Here is an 18,838-nt window from a genome sequence, read left to right on the forward strand (position 1 = left end):
CTATCTTCAGCAATCTTGCGCTCAGATGTGTCGAAGTGGCTCAGCCGTCCTGGCCTTCTCCGAGACCCCAAAGACAGGACTGTACACAACTCAACCCTCTTCACGGTGTTGATGGGATATGGTTCGAACCTTCACATCATTTCCTATCTGATATGCTTTCATTTTTGGGTGACCATGGACCTTGGAAATTGCCAGATGTTGAAAAAGAGGATTGCAGTCTCAGCGAAGAAAAGTTGGGACAAATATCTCTAAAGGTCTGCATTCCGTGACAGTCGTCTTCCTTGATGGCTATTCTTTCGTTTGCAACTAACCTTCCCAACAGAGTTTTGGACTCGGCGTGGCAAACTTCGCAGAGCACTGCGAGCTCTGGCTTGGCTTTCATGTCCTTGAATACTATGGCTTCACGTATAGCCTGGATAAGGATCTCACCTGCGGCTCAGAGGATGCTGGCCATTTCTGAGACAGCGTCGTCAGAATTCATCTCAGCACCAAGCGATCGCATCCACAGGGCTCAAACTCGGTTTGAGCAGAAAGACATCTGAAGAGATCAAATTCAATATCTTTGGTGATGGAAACCTGTCACTTTGCACGATTGTGAAAATATCCCAGGCTTCGATTGTCGCCGCTGGCAACGCTCGGGATTTAGTCGCTCGTTTCAAAAAAAGATGCTTGTTTATAGGTTGAACCCTACTTTGTTCTATCTTTACTGCTTCTTCTTCTTCCTTTTCCTGCTAGAACGAGTACTTATGTGACGTCTTTGTAGGTATAGACGTGATCTTATCTTCCGACTCTACCCAACCTCATACCGGCGTATAATCTATTTCTTGAAACATCTCTTCGGCGCTATATCTGTTCCAATCTCAACCCACCAGTTCCAGCACACTAGAAATATTGACGACTTTCTTCAGCCTTGTGTAGTTTACAATTCTCAAGCTGTTTCCCCTTATATCTTGTAAGTACTAGTAGTGACCTAGGGTACCTTAAGCTCGAAACTACCTTACTCCCAATTGGAAAGAGTAGATGTCCGCTAACAGGAAAGGCACGACCAAATGCCCTCGTTAGACTTGGTGCTATTTGCGAGGCATTTGGCAGTCTACTACTAGTATATTGTACTACTGGCTCATCTCCTCCCATCTTTATATGCCCTTCGACCATTTTGACTCTACGCTATCTCAGCCATCACTGCCAGCCAGTGAGTAAGCCACCATCACCCACGGAAAGCTGTAGCTCACCATTGTTAGGTCCCCATCCAAGGCCCTGCCGTCCCTCGAAGGACTTCCAGCAGAGCTTTTTCTCATAATCGGAGACGACCTTCAACAAAGCGACCTTTTCAGTCTCCTGCATGTGAATAGTCGATTCGCAAATCTGTTTATCAACTACCTCTACCGTCGAAACTTTATCCTTATTTGAGGTATAGATTCTAATCAACAGTAATGCCTAATGCCTGCCTTTCTAGCCGTCGGCCTGTGGAAGGAAACCATTCCCTGGCTTTCCTGGCAAGGCAATTATTGGTTGTATCGTCTGCCTGCTCTAGGTGTTTTGTTCAAATTTTCAAGTTGATCTAACCTTTTACTGGGTACTATGAGATTTGTGCTTTGTGCTATATTTACTTATTCTAGCTTTTTTCTCTTTCTGGTTTAATATCCCTTAGTATATTTCTTGCCTCGTCTACCATTCTTATGGTTCTCACCATTTGACAGATTCATATATCATAAATATCAATCAACACCGCGTGTGAATTGTTTGGGAATTGGAATGGGCCGATGTTCCCTGATATGGAAGGAGCGATGCTAATTCTATTGCTAGTCAGGGCAAGTGTGTAGTATGCAGAATCGCTCCTTCTCTTACTACCATTGAGTGTCCGCTTAAGGTCAAGTTTTTCAGCATCTCAGGTTGTCTTTGACTTGAGTCTACCTCACTATCTCTAGCTTTGCTCAACTGATACATTGCTTACAACCAACGCAAAGCCAATTTCTTCGTAAGTAGTAGGCTACTCCTATCGACAGAGATCTCTCACTCATCACTTTTATATCTAGAAGATGGCGTCGCTTGAAGCACTTCCGCCAGAGCTCCTCCTGTGTATAGCGGACCACCTCCAAGAGAGGCATATCCACACCATGCTACTGGTTAACCGGCGATTCCACAGCGTTTTTGCGGAACACATATACAGCAATAACCGCATCTACCACAATTCTTCCGCCCTAATTTGGGGGATGTACTACGGAAACGAGGTTGTGGTGGCACGCGCCTTGCTTCAACGCCCAAGCTGGCGCCCTAATACAGAGATGGGCGCTCACTTTCGGAGCGCCTTTATCCTTTGTGCCGGCTCAGGTCGCAGTGGAATTGTTGGGATGGTGCTAGGTCACGAAGTTTGCCGTTTTTTACCACCATGCCTTGAACGGGCTGCAAACTTCGCCAGTGACCGCGGCTACCATGAACTGGCCGAAGAAATAATCAGGCACCGCATCATTGAGCGTCGGAACTCCTTCCCATGAAGGTACCAATAGGTGGGGGAAGTCCCCAGGAGCGCCATTCTCCTGCTATGTTCAAGTTTGTTCTTATTTCTCGTTTTCATCTTTGCGGATCGGTCCACCTCTGCTTGCCCAGGTGGGCATCTCGTTTTTTTTTTTTTTTTTTTTTTTTTTTAGCAATTCTCTCAATACAAATACTCCACTCTTTTATCTTTCTTGCCAGCATTTCATTGACTTCATTGCTTGATTATCCGGTGGCATCTTCATTTGCCTTTGCCAATATCGTATTATCCAGTACTTAGAGGACTGGACTGCCAATTTCTAGGCCTGTTCCCTGACTACCTCTACCTATAAGTCGACTGTTGAGACCTCAAATCTCCTCTTCAGCAAGTATCTCACGAAGGAGAACACTACACCGGAGATACTGGAAGACTATCGCTGAATATATCGCCGGATAAGCTGGCGAATGCAACAATGGCAGATGGAGCAGGAAAATGCGCGGTTCGGCTGGCCCGTCTGGTACCTGATAAGTACGGCATCGACCCGTGCGAGGAAGTGATGCGAGCCACAAAACTAATTGAAGGATGTGGATAGGTGAAGCTATGAGCTGATTAACAGACGCCGATAAGCAAAGTGAAAGGCTTTTCCTCCTTTTCCGATTCCCTTTTGCCACGCCAAATGCCTTTCATCTTCAGCAAAGCTGGCCATGATATTCTCGCGAATGAGATTATCGAGCTGCGGATTCTCGCAGCTATGGTTCCTGCGTTTTACTGAGATCGTTCCAAGCCCTGTTGGCGTCTGTAGTACCCGGGGTGCCTACGACTTGAACTTGAATCAGACTTCAGGCGGGCTGCAGTAAGTAGTACTAGCAGTAGTAGGGAGCTAAACTTGGATCCTTGGAAATTCATAATTTTGAAGACATGATATTGACCTCGTAGAACATATGATAATATAAACAACATGGAAAATCACACCAGACGCTCCATCTATGACATAAACAGTGAACCAGAGAAAATATAAACAAGCACAACACAACTTGCCACTGGCCCAAAGGGGGAAAAGAAATCCAAAAAAGAGCAAATTTTTTACAGGTCAACAACTTGAACTCAGCATCACTCACACCCAGTAGGAACAGCGGAGTGGAGTATTTGTCTCAGTTCAGTTATCAACCCAGAACTTCATGCGAATACCCATAGCGGCAAGTTCAACATCCAAGTACCGCAACACACCAGGCACAGCAACGACCGTAACATCATCACCACCAACATACCGCAACCCATCCCCATCCTCCCAAGCCTCAGCCCTAGAATCATTAAAGCCCGCCTCGCGCGCACAACGACGACAACGCACGATACCAGTAACACCACCCAGCGCACCACCACCCATACCCATACCCACACCACCAGGACCAGCAGAGGAGGGCTGTTGATTAGGCGCAGCCTTAGCAGCAGCAGCGATCGCGCCAGCATTAACAGCAGCCCGACGCGAAGCGCCCGACCCAGCGACGGCAACTTGAGTCGAAAGGAAAGATCCGCACCCGCGGCAGATCCAGGCGAGTTGGGAATCGGAGCAATTCATCAGACGATCTTGGAGGAGGAATGCGGCTCCGTGAGCGATGAGAGAGTCGCGCTCCATTTCTCCGACTCGGATACCACCGCCCTTGGCGCGACCTTTGACGGGTTGGCCGGTTAGACCGTTTACGGGTCCTGTTGTGCGGACTTGGAATTTGTCGTTTACCATGTGACGCAGTCTTTGGTAGTAGACTAGACCCATGTAGATGTCTGCGGCGAATTCTTTACCCGTGATTCCGGAGTAGAGGGGTTCGTTGCCGTAGTAGTTGTAGCCGGCCTTTTTGAGTTGGTGGCCGAAGTAGTCGGTTGCTGTATTTTCTTCGCTGAATTTGAAGGGTGTTGAGTCTTGTGGGTGGCCGTGGAGGGCGCCGGCTTTTCCGGCCATTGATTCGATCATTTGGGCGATTGTCATACCTGGGAGGGGAGGTTGTTAGTGTGGAATTCGGAGAGTGGTCTTTGTGGGAAAAACTTACGAGATGGGAAAGCGTGAGGGTTGATGATTAGATCGGGTTGCATGCCGCTCTCGGAGAATGGCATGTCGACTGCTGGCCACAGTTGGGAGCAAACACCCTTCTGTCCGTGACGAGAGGAGAACTTGTCACCAATAATCGGCTTACGCGGGATGCGGTACTTGACGCTGATCGATTGGATGGGCTCGTTGCCGTTCTCTGAGCCCATGAGGCGGATGCTCTCGATGTAACCGACCTCGGAATCCTTGTACTTCAGGAAGTGAGTGATGCCGTCGACATTAATGTAGGAGTCGGAGGCGGCGTCGTAGCGGACATTGTGCCAGGCGGCAATCTTGTCACCCTCCTTGACGCGGATGCCGATGTGGGGAAGACCGTCTTCATCGATGATGTTCTTGGCTTCGCCGCGGATCTCGTCACCGGGGGCGAAACCGAACAGCTTGCTCACGTCACGCTTGGACTTGCTGCGGCGAGAATCACGCTCCGCCAGGGTGTGAACCTTTGTCTTGTAGATGGTTCCGTGACCGAAGCCGCGTTCGTGAGCGGACTTGTTGATGATCATGGCGTCGTCCATGTCGTAACCGGTGTAGGAAATAATGGCCACGACGGCGTTCATGCCGTTGGGGAAGTTATCCAGACCGTAGGCGTTGTAAAGAGGAGGTCGGACAATGGGAGTCTGACCAGTTTGAATGCGGTACAGCTTGTTGTCTGTACGGTAAGCGATCGATGTACCGGGGGTACCCATTGTCTGCTTGCTCATCTGGCACTGGTACATGTTACGGGGCGATTGGTTGTAATCGGAGAAGGGAGTCATGTTGGCGACGATCGAGAGGATGTTGGTAGGAGTGAACTCAATGTGAGTGGACAGGCCGGAGATGAGATCGGATTCCAGGCAGGCAATCTCCATGAAGGGCTGCTCGAAGGGGCCGACGTAGTCCATCTTGTCCAGGGCAAGATACTTGACAGGACGGTACATCCTGGCGGATTGGGAGAAGAGATAGACACCAGGATACTGGCCGCCGTTCGAGTTGGGGACGTAGCCAATCTCAAGTCCGAGGGGAACGTTGTTGATTCCGGCGACCTTCCAGTAGCGGAGTGTGTCGTGGACCTTGCGGGCTTGGTCGGGGGAGCAGAAACCAACAATTCGGCCGTCAAGCTGGACAACAACGCTGTCATCGACGGCGACAGAAGACTCGGGCCGGACACCGAGCTGAACGAGAAGCTTTGGAATGTGGGATACTTGAAGGTTGTCTGTGGAAATCAGACACTTATGCGCCAAGTGGTTCAGCAGACCGCAAGGAGAACCATCAGGAGTGTGAACAGGGCAGAGGAAACCCCAGCTCTCGGGCAACAGTTTACGGACGGTGGTGGTTTTCAATTGAGCGAAGAAACTACCACGATGAATCATGCGGAAGTGACTGATGAATCGGTAGAAGTTGATCTTCTCGGCCATGACGGTGTAACCGGAGGTTTGTTGCAGATCGAGACCGGTAGGACTGACCAAATTACCAGTGGAGAGGAAGTACTCCAGGGCGTGACCGATATTCTCGTTGGATCGCTTCACGATTTTCGACAGGAAATCGCGTTCAAATGAGGGATCTGTGAATTTGGCACCACCATTGCGGATGCTCCAGTCACGGGCGATGGGGCCGAAGGAGCGGAGCCACTCCTCGATACGCTCCTTAAGGATCATACCGTAGAGGAAACCACCGAGCAGAATCTCTTGGTTTGAGACGGCATCGGGGTTGTCAGGCGCACAGTCGCCGGACACCAGAGCATACAGTTTGCGAATCATGAAGATGATCATCTTGAACTTGTCGTAGTCTTGGGACTCGGTGACGTTTTGGAAGCCCAGGTGAGGCAGGACAACTCTGCGCAGGAACTCGGTTCCCACCTCCTCGTCGGGCATATCGGCGGGAACACCAAGAACCGGACGGAAGCTCTTACCAAAGTGAGCTCGGCAGTCTGACTTACTGTGCTTACCGTAGGCCTGATAGGTTCGTAGGAGAAGCTCCACACGGTCTGTGACGAAGGTGTTCTGCATGCCCTTGGAAGAAGCGCTGCCCACAATACCCTCGAAGATCTCGCGGTCGTTGGTCTCGACCAGGGCCTTGAGGATCATCATGACGGGAATCAGGAACTCATTCTTGCGCCATGAGAAACGGAAAGTGACGTTTCCGTCGGAGAGGTAGTGTAGGACGTTGGTCTGCGAGGTTTGATCAGGTCGAACGGATCGTATTTGCACACCGAACTTGGTGTAAGTGTGACCACGCTTGACGAAGGAACCACGAATGATGGACATGGGGTAGTTGCGCTTGCCGACGATCAGCATACGAATGAGCTTCTCGTTACCGTTGACAATGAAGTAACCACCCAGCTCTTCGGACTCCTCCTTGCGGGTGACCAATTCCTCGGGGGTGGCCTTCTCCAGGTGGCACCGGTTGGTGCGCATCATGATGGGGACCTGGCCCAACTCGCGGACCGACTCCATCCAGTCTCCATTGTTGACCTGGTACTCGAGACGGGCGCGCAGCTTTCCACGGTAGGTTGCGTGGCGCTCACGGCATTCTGAGGGGTAGATGTTGCGGTTCTTCAGGCTGTGCTTGTTGGTAGGCGGGAGGGACCGGCTTTTCGAGGAAAACTTCCTTCACGCGGACACTCAGGCGGTTGCGCTTGGGAGCGCGAAGACCCTGAGATATACGGGCCTTCTTTTGTTCGGAAGTCTCGAGCTCGCCATCCAGGAAGGACTTGACGCCGATATCCTTCAGACCAGCCTCGAGGATCTTGCTATCGTCGAAGATGGCATTGAAGGAGTCGATATGAGGGCGAATGGAGTCGGCCAGGGAAGGAAAGGCCGTGTGATCCTTGGGAGGGTTCTTGTAGAGATTCTCGCGCCTCAGGGTGTCGAAATCGACGGACCACTGGGTGTCGGTGGGCGCGGGCGCCATTGTGAAATGAAGCTGTCGGATTAACCGGTATAGAGCCGAGAAAAGCTGACGGTCAATGGGGAGGGGAAAATAAGGGAAATTGAATGGCGGGTAATTGATGACAGACCCTCAGCCTCAGCCTGCCAGGGGATATGCAAACAAGCAAGAGGAGTGAGCCAGCAATGGCAGCTTGGATGAAGAACTGAACTACCTGAGGTTTCTCTTTCTCGCTGGGCCGTCGGGGAAATTTTCGAGAGTGGATCCTTATCGGCACGTGGTGATAGTGGCAGTGGGCGGTGTATCAAAAGTGGCAGAATACGCAGTGTAGTGAAAGGAACATGACTAATCACATAAACTATGCAACATACATGTAAATGCAAGTAGAAATACATGAAGATATACAGATAGATATGTTTGCTTTTCAGAAGATGATATGGAAAAACAGGTTACATAAGGGATGAATACATACAGAATTGAGAACAATGAATCACTTTGTTAAGTGTTCTCCAGTGGAAATGCAGCACACTACGTCAGCCTCATTCCCAGCGAGAGTAAGCGCCCCTCTCCAACGGGGAGTCATGTGGGCGTAGATCTATTCAACACTGCCTAAAGGCTTGCCCTGCTTTTGTGCTTTGTTTTTATTCTTATTTCTATGCTTCCTGATTTTATGATATTTACAAGATTTTAGTTTAGTTTATTTTAATTTAGTCTCTTTCTTTTCTTTTCACTATTGTCCTGTGGGTACTTTACTTTTTGCTTCTTCCACTTCTTCCACTTCTCTTCACTCTTCACTCTTCACTCCCCTCGACCCCACTCTTCTCTCCCACAACCCAATCCAACCCAATCCAATCTATTCCATTTTAATCCAATCCGCTTGCTTTCCAGCTCTGCTCTGGCCTGCTCACCTATATCATAACTGGTCACGCTCCCACTTACCCTCCCCTCTGCCTCTAATCCTGGTCTTGATTCTGATTCCGGTTCCGATCTACGCGCCTTGGTCTACATCCAGTTTTGCTCTTCGTCTTCCTCTTCTCGACTCGGATTCTTCTCATCTTTCTCATCTTCCATTCCTCAACCCCCCATCACCATGGCTGGTATCTTTCGCAGCATCTATGACTGGCTTCTGAGGATGTTCTGGTAAGAGTGGGCCGTCGAGGCGTCCGGGAAGGGACCCCCCGGCCCGTCCCCCGTCTCCCCCGCAGATGAAGCCTGGCTATGGCTAACCTTGAGAACCCCTGCAGGGCAACCGAAATGGATGTCACCATGATCGGCCTGCAAAATGCAGGAAAGTCCTCCTTACTGCGTGTCTTAGCAGTATGTCCTCTTCTCTCCTTTCCTCTCCTTTCCTTTCCCCCGTTGTCTGCTGTTGCTGTTGCTGTCCCACTTTCACTGTCGCCGTCGCTGTCGCTGTTCCATCACTGACTGATTCTCGCAGGGTGGGGAATTCACTATCGAGTAAGTTGATCGTCCAAGCGTACGAGTATCCAAGCGTATCAAATCCCATCGCTTTCCTCCGCTCCCGCTCACGAGGTGACAGCTCCATCCCGACTATCGGGTTCAACACCAAACGAGTCCAAAAGGGCCATGTGACTTTAAAATGGTACCCCCCTTCCCCTTCTCTTCCCCTTGCTGCCCCCACTGGTCTGTCCGTTGTTTCTAACCCCGCACAGCTGGGATCTGGGCGGCCAACCTCGCTTTCGCCCCATGTGGGAGCGATATTGTCGGGGCGTCAACGCCATCGTGTAAGCTAAGCCGTTTCGTTTCATCGTCCCGCTGTTCCCTCGGGGACCGCACCATATACCATCACATCTGCTGACCCGTCAAAAAAGATATATTGTAGATGCCGCCGATCAAGGCGCTCTACCCGCCGCCACGGAGGAGTTGCATGAGTTGATAAACAAGCCCACCCTGGACGGGATCCCACTGCTCGTATTGGGTAATAAGTCCGATTTGCCGGTCAAGTTGTCTGTTGATGAGTTGATCGATGCGATGGACCTTAAGTCCATTACGCACCGCGAAGTCAGCTGTTACGGGATCAGCGCGAAAGAAGAGACTAACCTTGACGCGGTGCTGCACTGGCTGATTGCACGGGCGAGTCGATGAGGTAAGGTGAAGGCGAAGGCGAAGCGCCCTCTCTCCTCGCTTTAACCGTCCCCTTTTCATTCATGCTGATCATATTCTGTCCACTGTATCTGCGACTTTTGATTATCTGCGATCATCATCTGCGATTCAAGTTCGTTTAGCTCGACGCATTTCGTGGCACTATATCCCTGTTTTCAAGTTTTTCGTGCTTTGGTTCTTTCTGTCGGATTGCGTTTTTCCTGCTTTTGTTTTCTTTACCTTGGCCCTGCAGATAGGGTTCTGTTCTGTTCCAGTAGACGGTTAGGCTCACAGCCTTTGACGATGCAACGAATTATGTGATAACATTTGGTCTTGCGGTAGTGGTGTATGTATGAGTTCCAGTGATCATGATAAAGTACTAGGATCCAATATCAAAATTCCCAGCTCGATTATTCCCGGGAGACGGCGAGTATAAATAAGGCGAGCACACACGGACCAAGTGATGCGCTGGCAATGCAGCAAGTGGCCACCTGCCAAGCGCGAACATGTGGATACTTGGGATAATTACTTCATGATAATGTAGTACTGCTAGTACTGCTAGTCAGACTAGATGCATACAGTTGACTATTATCCAGAGTATACTAGTAGGTAGTAGTTAGTCTAGCTCATAAAATACTAGAGAGTACGCAAGCATCGCCAGTATACTAGTACTACTCCGTACACCGTATTCGTACTGTAGTCATCATCATCGACCGCGCCTCACTCCACTGTGGCGTGATTGGCCCGGGGAAGAACTGCGCCTCGATGGCGATCATTGTGAAAAAGAATAACTATTCACCGTCAGCCACTTATTACCTTGTGTATTTCCTATTTATTCTTTCTTCTTTATTCGTCATTTAATTTGTTATTTTTTCCACTTCAACTAGCCACTGCTGGTCTACTAGTACTAGTATTACTACATCGTACTGGTAATACTGTATAGTAACTGCTCCTTGACTGCAGCCTAGTGCCAAGCCTCCCCAGCCCCGGCAACCTTCACCTTCACATTCACCTTCCAACTTCATTTCTTCTGCAACTTTGCTTTCGCACCTTATCACTCATCATGCCCATCGTTCCTCGTTTGTACAGTGATTGGTACAGTTCTTCCACTCCATTATCTTTACTTCGCTAATACCCACTTCCACAGCTATGGTGACGACTGCTACTACGGCTCCAACTGGGACCGCTGGGGTCGCTGGGTAGCCTTCGCCGTAATCGTCGGCTGCGCATTCCTCCTATTCTTCGGCTTCGCGTGAGTCCCTCCCTTCCCTTTACTCTTTTATCTTTCCTTTATTGTTTTAGCCCGCAGCGCTTGTCCTCTCCTGACCGATCGCTAACTCTCCCTCCTAGTTGCTTCAACGCCCGTCGCCGCCGCTCCCACGGCCGCAGACCAATGGCCGGAACAGCCTGGATGGCACCACCACCAGGTCCCCCTCCTCCAAACCAACCATACTACCAACAACCCTACGGCGGAGACCCCTACGCCCAACAACCACCCCCGCCCCAATACTCCGCCAACCCGGCCCAGTACGGCTACTTCGGCGCCGCCCCTAACCAGGGCCCTGGTCCCCACCCGCAACAAAATGGAATCGAGCTTCAGTCCCCGCCGAATGCGTATGGACAGGGTGCGCGCGAGTATGCGCCTCCTGAGGGTCCTCCTCCTGCGAAGGTCTAGATGTTGGGGTTGGGCATGTGCTAGGCTAAGATGCGATTGAGTCTGGTTGGGCTGGTTTGGGTCGGAAAGTGAAGTAAAAGGGCCTGTTGCTCTGCTTTCTTTTCGGCCCCCACCTGACAGCCCCTTCCCGCTAGGCTCGCGCGCTGCCTGCTCATGTTTATACTCAAGCGCGGTGGACCCGATCGGATCGGACTTCCCACGGACCCCGTCTCGATAAAGGGGCTGCTGGTCTAGTCTGGTCCGGTCCGGTCCGGTCGACACTTGATAATGATGCAGAATTACTTGCTTGCACGGGAAATCTGGCGTTCTTTTATTCTGATGGTCTTTTTTTAAATTCCCCCCCTTTCGATCGGTTTGGAATTACGTGCGAGATGAGATGGGGGGGTGTGATATCTATTTTCTCTTTGGTTTCGCACTGATTTCACGTCTGCGCGATTTGTTTCTGTTTCTGCGAAAAGACCTGCGTTGGTTTTTAAACCCCTCTTCGGCATACTACGGGAGATAACTCCCTAATACTCTTTACGCCATCACACTCCGCTCTGCTGTTCTGTTCTGTCGCTTCTTACGCGTGGCTAAGGTAGCGTGTAGGGATACAGATAGAGCGCCAGTGGACCTTCCGCTCCTACATGATTATTCCTACTATAATGACATATTCTATTCAAAAGCGAACTTGAAGTACCGTGACCCACATTCCTCCCCTAGTACCTAGGTACAGTACCTTCAACTATACTCGAGAGACCCTGGTCCTCCGAGTCCGAGCTATTCATAGACTCAGGCTGAAACATGTTCACGGATATAATCCTGTACAACGTAATCTCGAGTCCAAAGATAGAATTTCTATACCTAGCAGGCGGATGACGTGTTTATCTTGGTTTAACATGGCTCCTTTTCCCTACACCCTTGTACTTCAACCTGGAAATTCAAGTTCCCGGTTAAATGGTGAGAGTGACAATTACAATCGCTACTAGCAGTTATTGGTACCAAAAGGACCTCAATTATCGCGTCACCTCCAGTATAGTGGGAACCTCCAGTACGCCGTACTAGCAATAGTGATGCAATTCTGAAACGAGTGGAATTCCAGCCGCATAGTCGCAGTTCCAGCGGCAATGCCTTCGAGAAATCATTGTCTCGGCCAATCAGATATCCCATTCAGCTCCGTAGATAAATGTGACGATCTCCGGCGGCTAATGATTTGATTGACATGATGCGCCAAGCGAGGAATTTGTTTCAAAGACCTGGTCGCCCAGGTGTCCACTCTAAAATTCAGGGTCTACATGTGCTAGTACTAGGTACTAGTAGTACCTGAAAGTATTATCTTATCCCTCCTATTTCCAAGGTTGGAATTTGGGGGTTGAACTTGAACTTGAACTTGAACTTGAACTTGAACTTGAAGTTTGTGGTGCATGTCGAACCTTGGAAGTGACCCGATGCTGAGAACAGCCCTGGAGGAGACCACTGGCACGCTTTTGCTTCCAAGTTCCAGTTCCCAAATTTTGCTTCGTGCTGAGCTCACGATGTGCTCTGCTCATTTGGGCCTGATGCATCGACTCGGCACGAACTCCGGGCTTCAAACTCCACAGACAGCGGCACTATCCGGCGCCAGGAAGGGGGTATTTGATTGGGCCGAGACATAAACACGACCATAGACTCAATTCACGCGAATATCCATCTTAGCTGCCCCCGAAGTTCATGGTCAGAGGTTCGTCCATCTACCATATTACTACCGCGATTGATTGGCTGGCTAGATATTCCCTATATGCGATGGGTTTTCGTATCGTGTCCACGTCAGGAGCAGCAGGTGGGGGGTGCCGCCAGGCCCGACGTGCTAGCGCGCGAACAAAAACGACTCAGTATTGCAGATGGCTACATGAATCATGCAGGAAAGCGCCTAGCTTGCCTTCTGTCTTGCTCGGCCAGCTGAAGAGGCGTCGTCGCCATATTTTTTATTTGCTGAGCTGTGGACCTAATATGTAAGAATCGTGCCTTGTCACAGATTGGCCTTGTGGTTCGTACTTTGGGTAAGCGTGGTCGGAACTTTTCGTCTCGCTTCTTTTCGTGATCTTTTCACCCTTGGAGACTTTGACTTTGGAGATTACCCTGGCCATCCAGCTCTATCTGGTGGTTGATATATCGATTTTGATTCGAAATCATGTCGGAGAACAATGACGGTATGTAACCCCCCTGCACAGCCTTCACGCCCTTTTCTGACCATAGCAGGCTCGGGAGGGTCTTCCGATGAAATGAATCGCGTGGAGGAAGCTGGAGATCTTTCCGCTATTCACAACATCGTCGGGCCTCAAGACGACAATGGAGAAAACCCCGACGCCTCAGCTCAAGCTACCCATGAGGACGAAAGCGGACAAGACTCTACCATTGAAAAATATGGCACCGCTGAAGATGATCGGACAGTTGCTGAAAGACTGAAAAAAGCTATTGTCGACGATAATGAGGATGAACTTGTCTCAATCCTCCAGAGTAACCCAGATGTCCTCGAAGCGAGACTTGATTTCACCTTTAAGCCCGACGATCTTACAGTGAAAGAACTAACCCCCTTAATTTTGGCGGCAGGATTGGGTCAACGTAACATCGTGGAGATTCTTATGGACCGAGGTGCCGATTTTGACGCACGTAAGTTCTCCTTTTTTCGTGGCAACTCACTTCGACCATCGAAACACCGCCACCCAAATTCTCGAGAAAGGAGGGAATGATCTACTCGATTCTAAGAACAGCTGGGGAGTAACTCCTTTCTTCGATGCGGTCTTTGGGGTGCGGCATGAAACAGTTGCATATCTTCTTCACAAGGGCGCGAAGTTCACCTTCAGCGACCTAACGGATTCGCTTCGGAGATTTTCGAGTCAAATCTCGGACAAAGCAGAGCTTCCTGCCGCTCTCTGTGGATGCTGGATTGCTTTTGAAGATTTTTTTCATTCCAATGTGTCATGGACCACCAACAATCAGGGAAATACAGCACTGCATCTCGCATGCATGGGAATTTTGAGGGGCAGACTTGATATTAAAAGGCTCGAATACATGCGAATTATTGATGTATTGTGGAAGGCACATGGCAGCCTCCTGGAGAAATCGAATAAGGCTGGGGAAACACCACTTCTGACTGCAGCTTGTTGGGGATACTGGAAGGCATTTGAATATCTGGCTAAGAAGGGTGCCAATCTTTCTGCCCAGAACTCTAACCAGGACACTGCATTGCACCTCGCCTGTCAAGGAACTATGGGAAGCCTGTCTTGCATTCCTGCTCCTCAACATACGCAAATCATCGAAATGCTAATACAAGATAAACTCGATCTTCTGGAGCGGCCAAACAAATCCGGGGAAACACCGCTCCTTGTTGCGGCTCGTTGTGGCCAATTCAAGATTGTGAAGCTTCTCTTGGAGAAGGAAGCATACCATCTCGCGTCAGATAATGAGGGAAACACAGTGGTTCATTTATGTTGTCGGTTCCAAGAGGAGGAAACTAACTCCCCTACCAATCCGCAAGGTTGTTTGAACTTGGTCAAAAGAATCGTGAAGGACCACCCTGAGCTTTTAGACAAAAAGAATAATGACGATGAGACCCCGGTTCTTATTGCAGCTATGAAGGATCATTTGGGTCTCGTTGAATTTTTCCACAAGCAGAATGCTAATATGGAAAGCAGGGATGTGTGGGGATTTACCCCTCTACTCAACTCTACTTTCAGCAGTTCAACCTCCGTCATGAGATACCTTTTGAACGATAATGCAGATGTGACGGCGATAACAAACTCTCAAAACAATGTTCTCGAGATTGCTTGCCAAGAACCCAATCCTGACGTTCTTCAAATAATTCTCAGACTCCAGCGCGATCAATTGAGACCACTTGCGAATGGAACTAATAAGTCGGGGCAGACGCCATTGATGACGCTTATCGAGTCTGGAGATCAGGAATGTATAGTTCAACTATTGGAATCACACATCTACGTTCCTAAAGATCCGTGTCTGGATGAAATACATTACTCACCGGAGTCTGAACGAACCGTTGTCTCGTCGTGGCTTTCAGAGGGACTTGACGAGAAATACGAAGACACAACCAGATATTCAACCCTCAAAGCCAAAATTGTCTTTGTTATCTACTGGGCCCTTTCAAATGGTGACAATAACCTGCTCAAGGCTGCCATGAAGCACGTCACATCCATTGAACTCGAAAAAGGAAACACATGGCTCCATTTTCTGGCACGTGTTGGTGATATCCAGAGCCTGGATTTATTGAAGGACTGGGAGTCCTACGTCTTGAAAGTGGGAACTAGAAAAATGACACCACTTCATCTCGCAGCAAGTAGAGAAACCTCCGATCTCGCTGAAAGGTTTCTAGATTCACTTCATACTGAAGGGAATTTGGCGAGATATCAACCAGAAGATGCAAGAGATCATGCAGCGAAATCAGCGTCGCTAAAGATACTGGATGCCATTCTCCAGGAGACAGAGGATCTCGATACCGTGATATCACTGGCAGTTCGGCAGCAAAACTCGACCCTGGAGAGAAGCTTGTGGAGTAGAGCCCTCAAATTGGTCCAAAGTCATAAAATCTTCTCACGAAGTTCACTCGAAGAAAGGCGAATCGCCGAGTTCGTCATGGGAGTGGCAGCTTGGCGCTACACTACAGGCGAGCCGAAGTATCTGTACGGCTTCATGAACGTGGTCAGAAGTCTACCCTCTAATCAGCCCGGTGAACAACCTTCGCCTTTGAAATTCATTGTGGAGCATAATTTCCCAGTTGCTCTTTGGTGGTTACTATCCAGCGGCCGCTATCTCGGTGAAACGGATATAAAGGAGTGCGAGGAACTGACCCGCAACAAAAAATCGCTAGAAGACAGCCGTCCAGATGACGAGGTCCAACGGATTCTCAAGAATCCCCCTCCGACGCGCGCCCAGGTATATGACGGAGGTCGTCCTCAATTCAAACATGACCCGCCAGTAAAGGGTTCGCTGATTGCAACGCTCCTCGACTTCTCTGTAAAACCCCACCAGGTGAATCTCAAGCTCAGACGAGCCGACATTTATGATTTGATCCGAGCTCAAGGACCAGAGTCTATCATGGCAGATAACGAATTCCATAAGTTTCAAGACTACAAAAATAGCCTCTGGCCTTCTACGGGGACAGCGCCCGAAACAGAGCAACAGGCACACGCAAAAGAAACCAAAAAGACTGGGAATGCAACAAAACGGAAGGCGTTTGGGGATAAGAATGATTCCAAAAATGAGAAGAAGGGCAAGTCTTCCGATTTTGAGCAAAGTTCTGCCAGCGGGGTGAAACAAAAATTCCGCTGGGTTCATCTACCAAGAAACGACGTGAGTTGAATCAAAGCGCTTGCATGCCTTTACTAGTCGAATCACTAATGTTGGATTAGCTGCAATATGTTGAGGTATGAAAGTTTCGAGCTTCAATACATAATATACTAATACCATCTAGGATCTCATGGTTCGATTGTCGGTTGACAGAGGCAGGAGTAATAGCGAACATTTCCACTTAGCTGGGCTGGTGGAAAAAAGCTGGATGGAGATCCCTTCAGGCGGCAAGACCTTCTACATGAGACCGAATTGCCAGATTGAAAAGTCCGACAAGGTTAAGATGCTGAGTCTTTATGTCAGTCCTTTCGCCATTTGAGCTCATCTAAGTTCGAATGCTGTATTTGAGGCTAAATGAATATTCTTCACAGGTGCCATACATATTCTGGAGAGACGCGCCTGCAAGGAATGAACTTGTCAAGCCCAGCATCCGCACAGGAAAACCCGACCACCCTCAGGCTGATAATGGACCAACCTCAAGCTTCAAATCTACATCCCAAGCTACAGATACTAAAGATACAGAAAAGAGCACTGGGAATACAACACTCGAACCCTCAACAGATCTGCCCCAGGGCCCTCGGAATGGTACCAATCATGATCGTAAGCCCAACCAACAAGATCTCGATAACGCCGTTCAGCTAGATCAATATTGGCCACAATCCGAGGAAAGCATTGGAAAGCGAGTCATTCACAAAGATCTCACTCTCGATCAATACTACTACGAGTCGCTCCAAGACACAAACACCCGGGATTGTTCTCAGGTTCTCGGACGGCTGTTTGATCGTGAATCGCCCAAGACAGACAACAAAGGGGATCGAGCCGGCCAGTCTGGGCGGAGTGGAGATGCCAAAAATAAATTGAAAGCTCAAATTCTAACGGTCAATCAACTTTGGCTATGGATTCTAGATGATGGCATGCCTTACCTTTCCCATCTCTTGGCTAATATTATATGCTAACTCCCGCATTTTCCAGACACCATTATCACCAGCACCACAGAGGAGAGCAAGGACATCAAGAAGACATTCTTTCAACGTGCCTTTGACAATATCCATCAGACTGATCTGGACAAGCTTTACGAGGACGATAAATACGCACCTGTGATATATCACCTTGCTGATATTATCATGGACACGGCTAGAGGGTTGTTCGATGCTCGGGATATTGAGCTCAATAACTCGGAGGATAGCGGGATATCGCCTTTTGATGCTTACCGAAAAACAATACAGAGAATGGTAGGTACAAATACCAACGCTAGACCGTACTGGCGACGAGACAACAAAGCTAACGTGTCTCAATCAAGCGCGACTATGAGATCAAGCTGTTTACCAAATTCCGCGAAGCCTTGGACAAGACCAATTCAAAGAAGTCGCAAACTATTCATCAGCAGCTCCTTGCATTTTGGGGGAGTTCCCGAACACCCAATAGGTCAAGAGAAGGGAGAGACACGATGCAGGTAGGGGGGGAAATTGAAGGCAATTCAGACATCGCGGAGGATTTCGGAAACCCATATGAGAATATATTGGACGAGACCCGGCTATTGGAGGAGATCAAAGATGTCTTGGATGAGTTGAATATACTGAAAGCCCTAGCGCAGGACCAAGAACGTGTGGATAATGCCTGGAAAAGAGTCGCAACCAAAGTGAAGATCAGTCGAGCAGTCAGCGCATCTGAGATCAAAACCGAAGTTGAGAGCATGATTGAGGATGCAAAGAGTGTTCAGGGTGATATCAACTCATTGCTAGATCTAAAGCAAAAGGAAGCTGGCATTGTCGAGGCACAGGCTACACGCAGGCAGAGTGATACCGTAATGACATTCACGATTGTCACCATAATTTTTGTATGTGATCATTCTTCCGTTGCTGAATCAAGAGCTAATGTATACAGTTACCCGCGTCGTTCCTGACGAGTCTTTTTGCCTTGAATGTTTCCGATTTCCCTCATCAGAACGGTAGCGTTGAGTACAAAGGATCGTGGATATTTCCAATTATCTGTGAGTTAGCAGCCATCTTCCATATTTAAAGACTGGCGTTCTAACATATTCTGTGTTCGTCCGACTTAGTTGGCGTATCTACTGCCGTATCTGCAATCTTCATAGCTCTTGCGTTTAACACAAATTGGCTGAAGAGGTATACGCATATCTCGAAGGAGAACATGAAGGAGTCTTCGCGGGCCCGGATAAAAAGAATCTTTGGGGTACGAGGTGATGGCACTGGAGAACAACGAAGCCAGGTGTAACGCCCCTTGCGGACGAATGAGAACAAAGCCACTTTTACTCTACCTTGCAAGTCAGGCATAAAGTCTAAATTAA

General features: G+C 49.1%; 4 protein-coding genes across 4 annotated transcripts; 3 read left to right on the forward strand and 1 right to left on the reverse strand.

Annotated features, from left to right (window-relative positions):
- Positions 1-3,629: 3,629 nt before the first annotated feature.
- Positions 3,630-7,457, reverse strand: N7509_000811 (DNA-directed RNA polymerase I core subunit RPA135; the record flags this gene model as incomplete). The annotated part of the gene is made up of 3 exons (XM_056625448.1): positions 3,630-4,456; positions 4,516-7,111; positions 7,134-7,457. 3 exons carry the CDS (start codon positions 7,455-7,457, stop codon positions 3,630-3,632), a joined length of 3,747 nt encoding a protein of 1,248 aa, XP_056494030.1.
- A 1,066-nt stretch (positions 7,458-8,523) lies between these two features.
- N7509_000812 (ADP-ribosylation factor-like protein) lies at positions 8,524-9,539 on the forward strand (the record flags this gene model as incomplete). Its single annotated transcript, XM_056625449.1, has 6 exons — positions 8,524-8,573; positions 8,678-8,750; positions 8,872-8,891; positions 8,974-9,036; positions 9,107-9,178; positions 9,266-9,539. The coding sequence occupies 6 exons, from the start codon at positions 8,524-8,526 to the stop codon at positions 9,537-9,539; spliced, it is 552 nt and encodes a 183-aa protein (XP_056494031.1).
- Positions 9,540-10,599: 1,060 nt separating this feature from the next.
- On the forward strand, positions 10,600-11,211 carry N7509_000813 (resistance to Congo red protein; the record flags this gene model as incomplete). The annotated part of the gene is made up of 3 exons (XM_056625450.1): positions 10,600-10,631; positions 10,684-10,788; positions 10,887-11,211. The coding sequence occupies 3 exons, from the start codon at positions 10,600-10,602 to the stop codon at positions 11,209-11,211; spliced, it is 462 nt and encodes a 153-aa protein (XP_056494032.1).
- A 2,149-nt stretch (positions 11,212-13,360) lies between these two features.
- Positions 13,361-18,765, forward strand: N7509_000814 (uncharacterized protein; the record flags this gene model as incomplete). Its single annotated transcript, XM_056625451.1, has 10 exons — positions 13,361-13,379; positions 13,429-13,839; positions 13,910-16,533; positions 16,593-16,607; positions 16,655-16,828; positions 16,902-17,313; positions 17,503-17,762; positions 17,831-18,367; positions 18,415-18,520; positions 18,590-18,765. 10 exons carry the CDS (start codon positions 13,361-13,363, stop codon positions 18,763-18,765), a joined length of 4,734 nt encoding a protein of 1,577 aa, XP_056494033.1.
- Between the last annotated feature and the right edge of the window lie 73 nt (positions 18,766-18,838).

The sequence above is a fragment of the Penicillium cosmopolitanum genome, assembly GCF_028827165.1.
Source record: "Penicillium cosmopolitanum strain IBT 29677 chromosome Unknown utg000003l:1.0-3747932.0:1.0-3751027.0, whole genome shotgun sequence".
NCBI classification, from domain to species: domain Eukaryota; kingdom Fungi; phylum Ascomycota; class Eurotiomycetes; order Eurotiales; family Aspergillaceae; genus Penicillium; species Penicillium cosmopolitanum.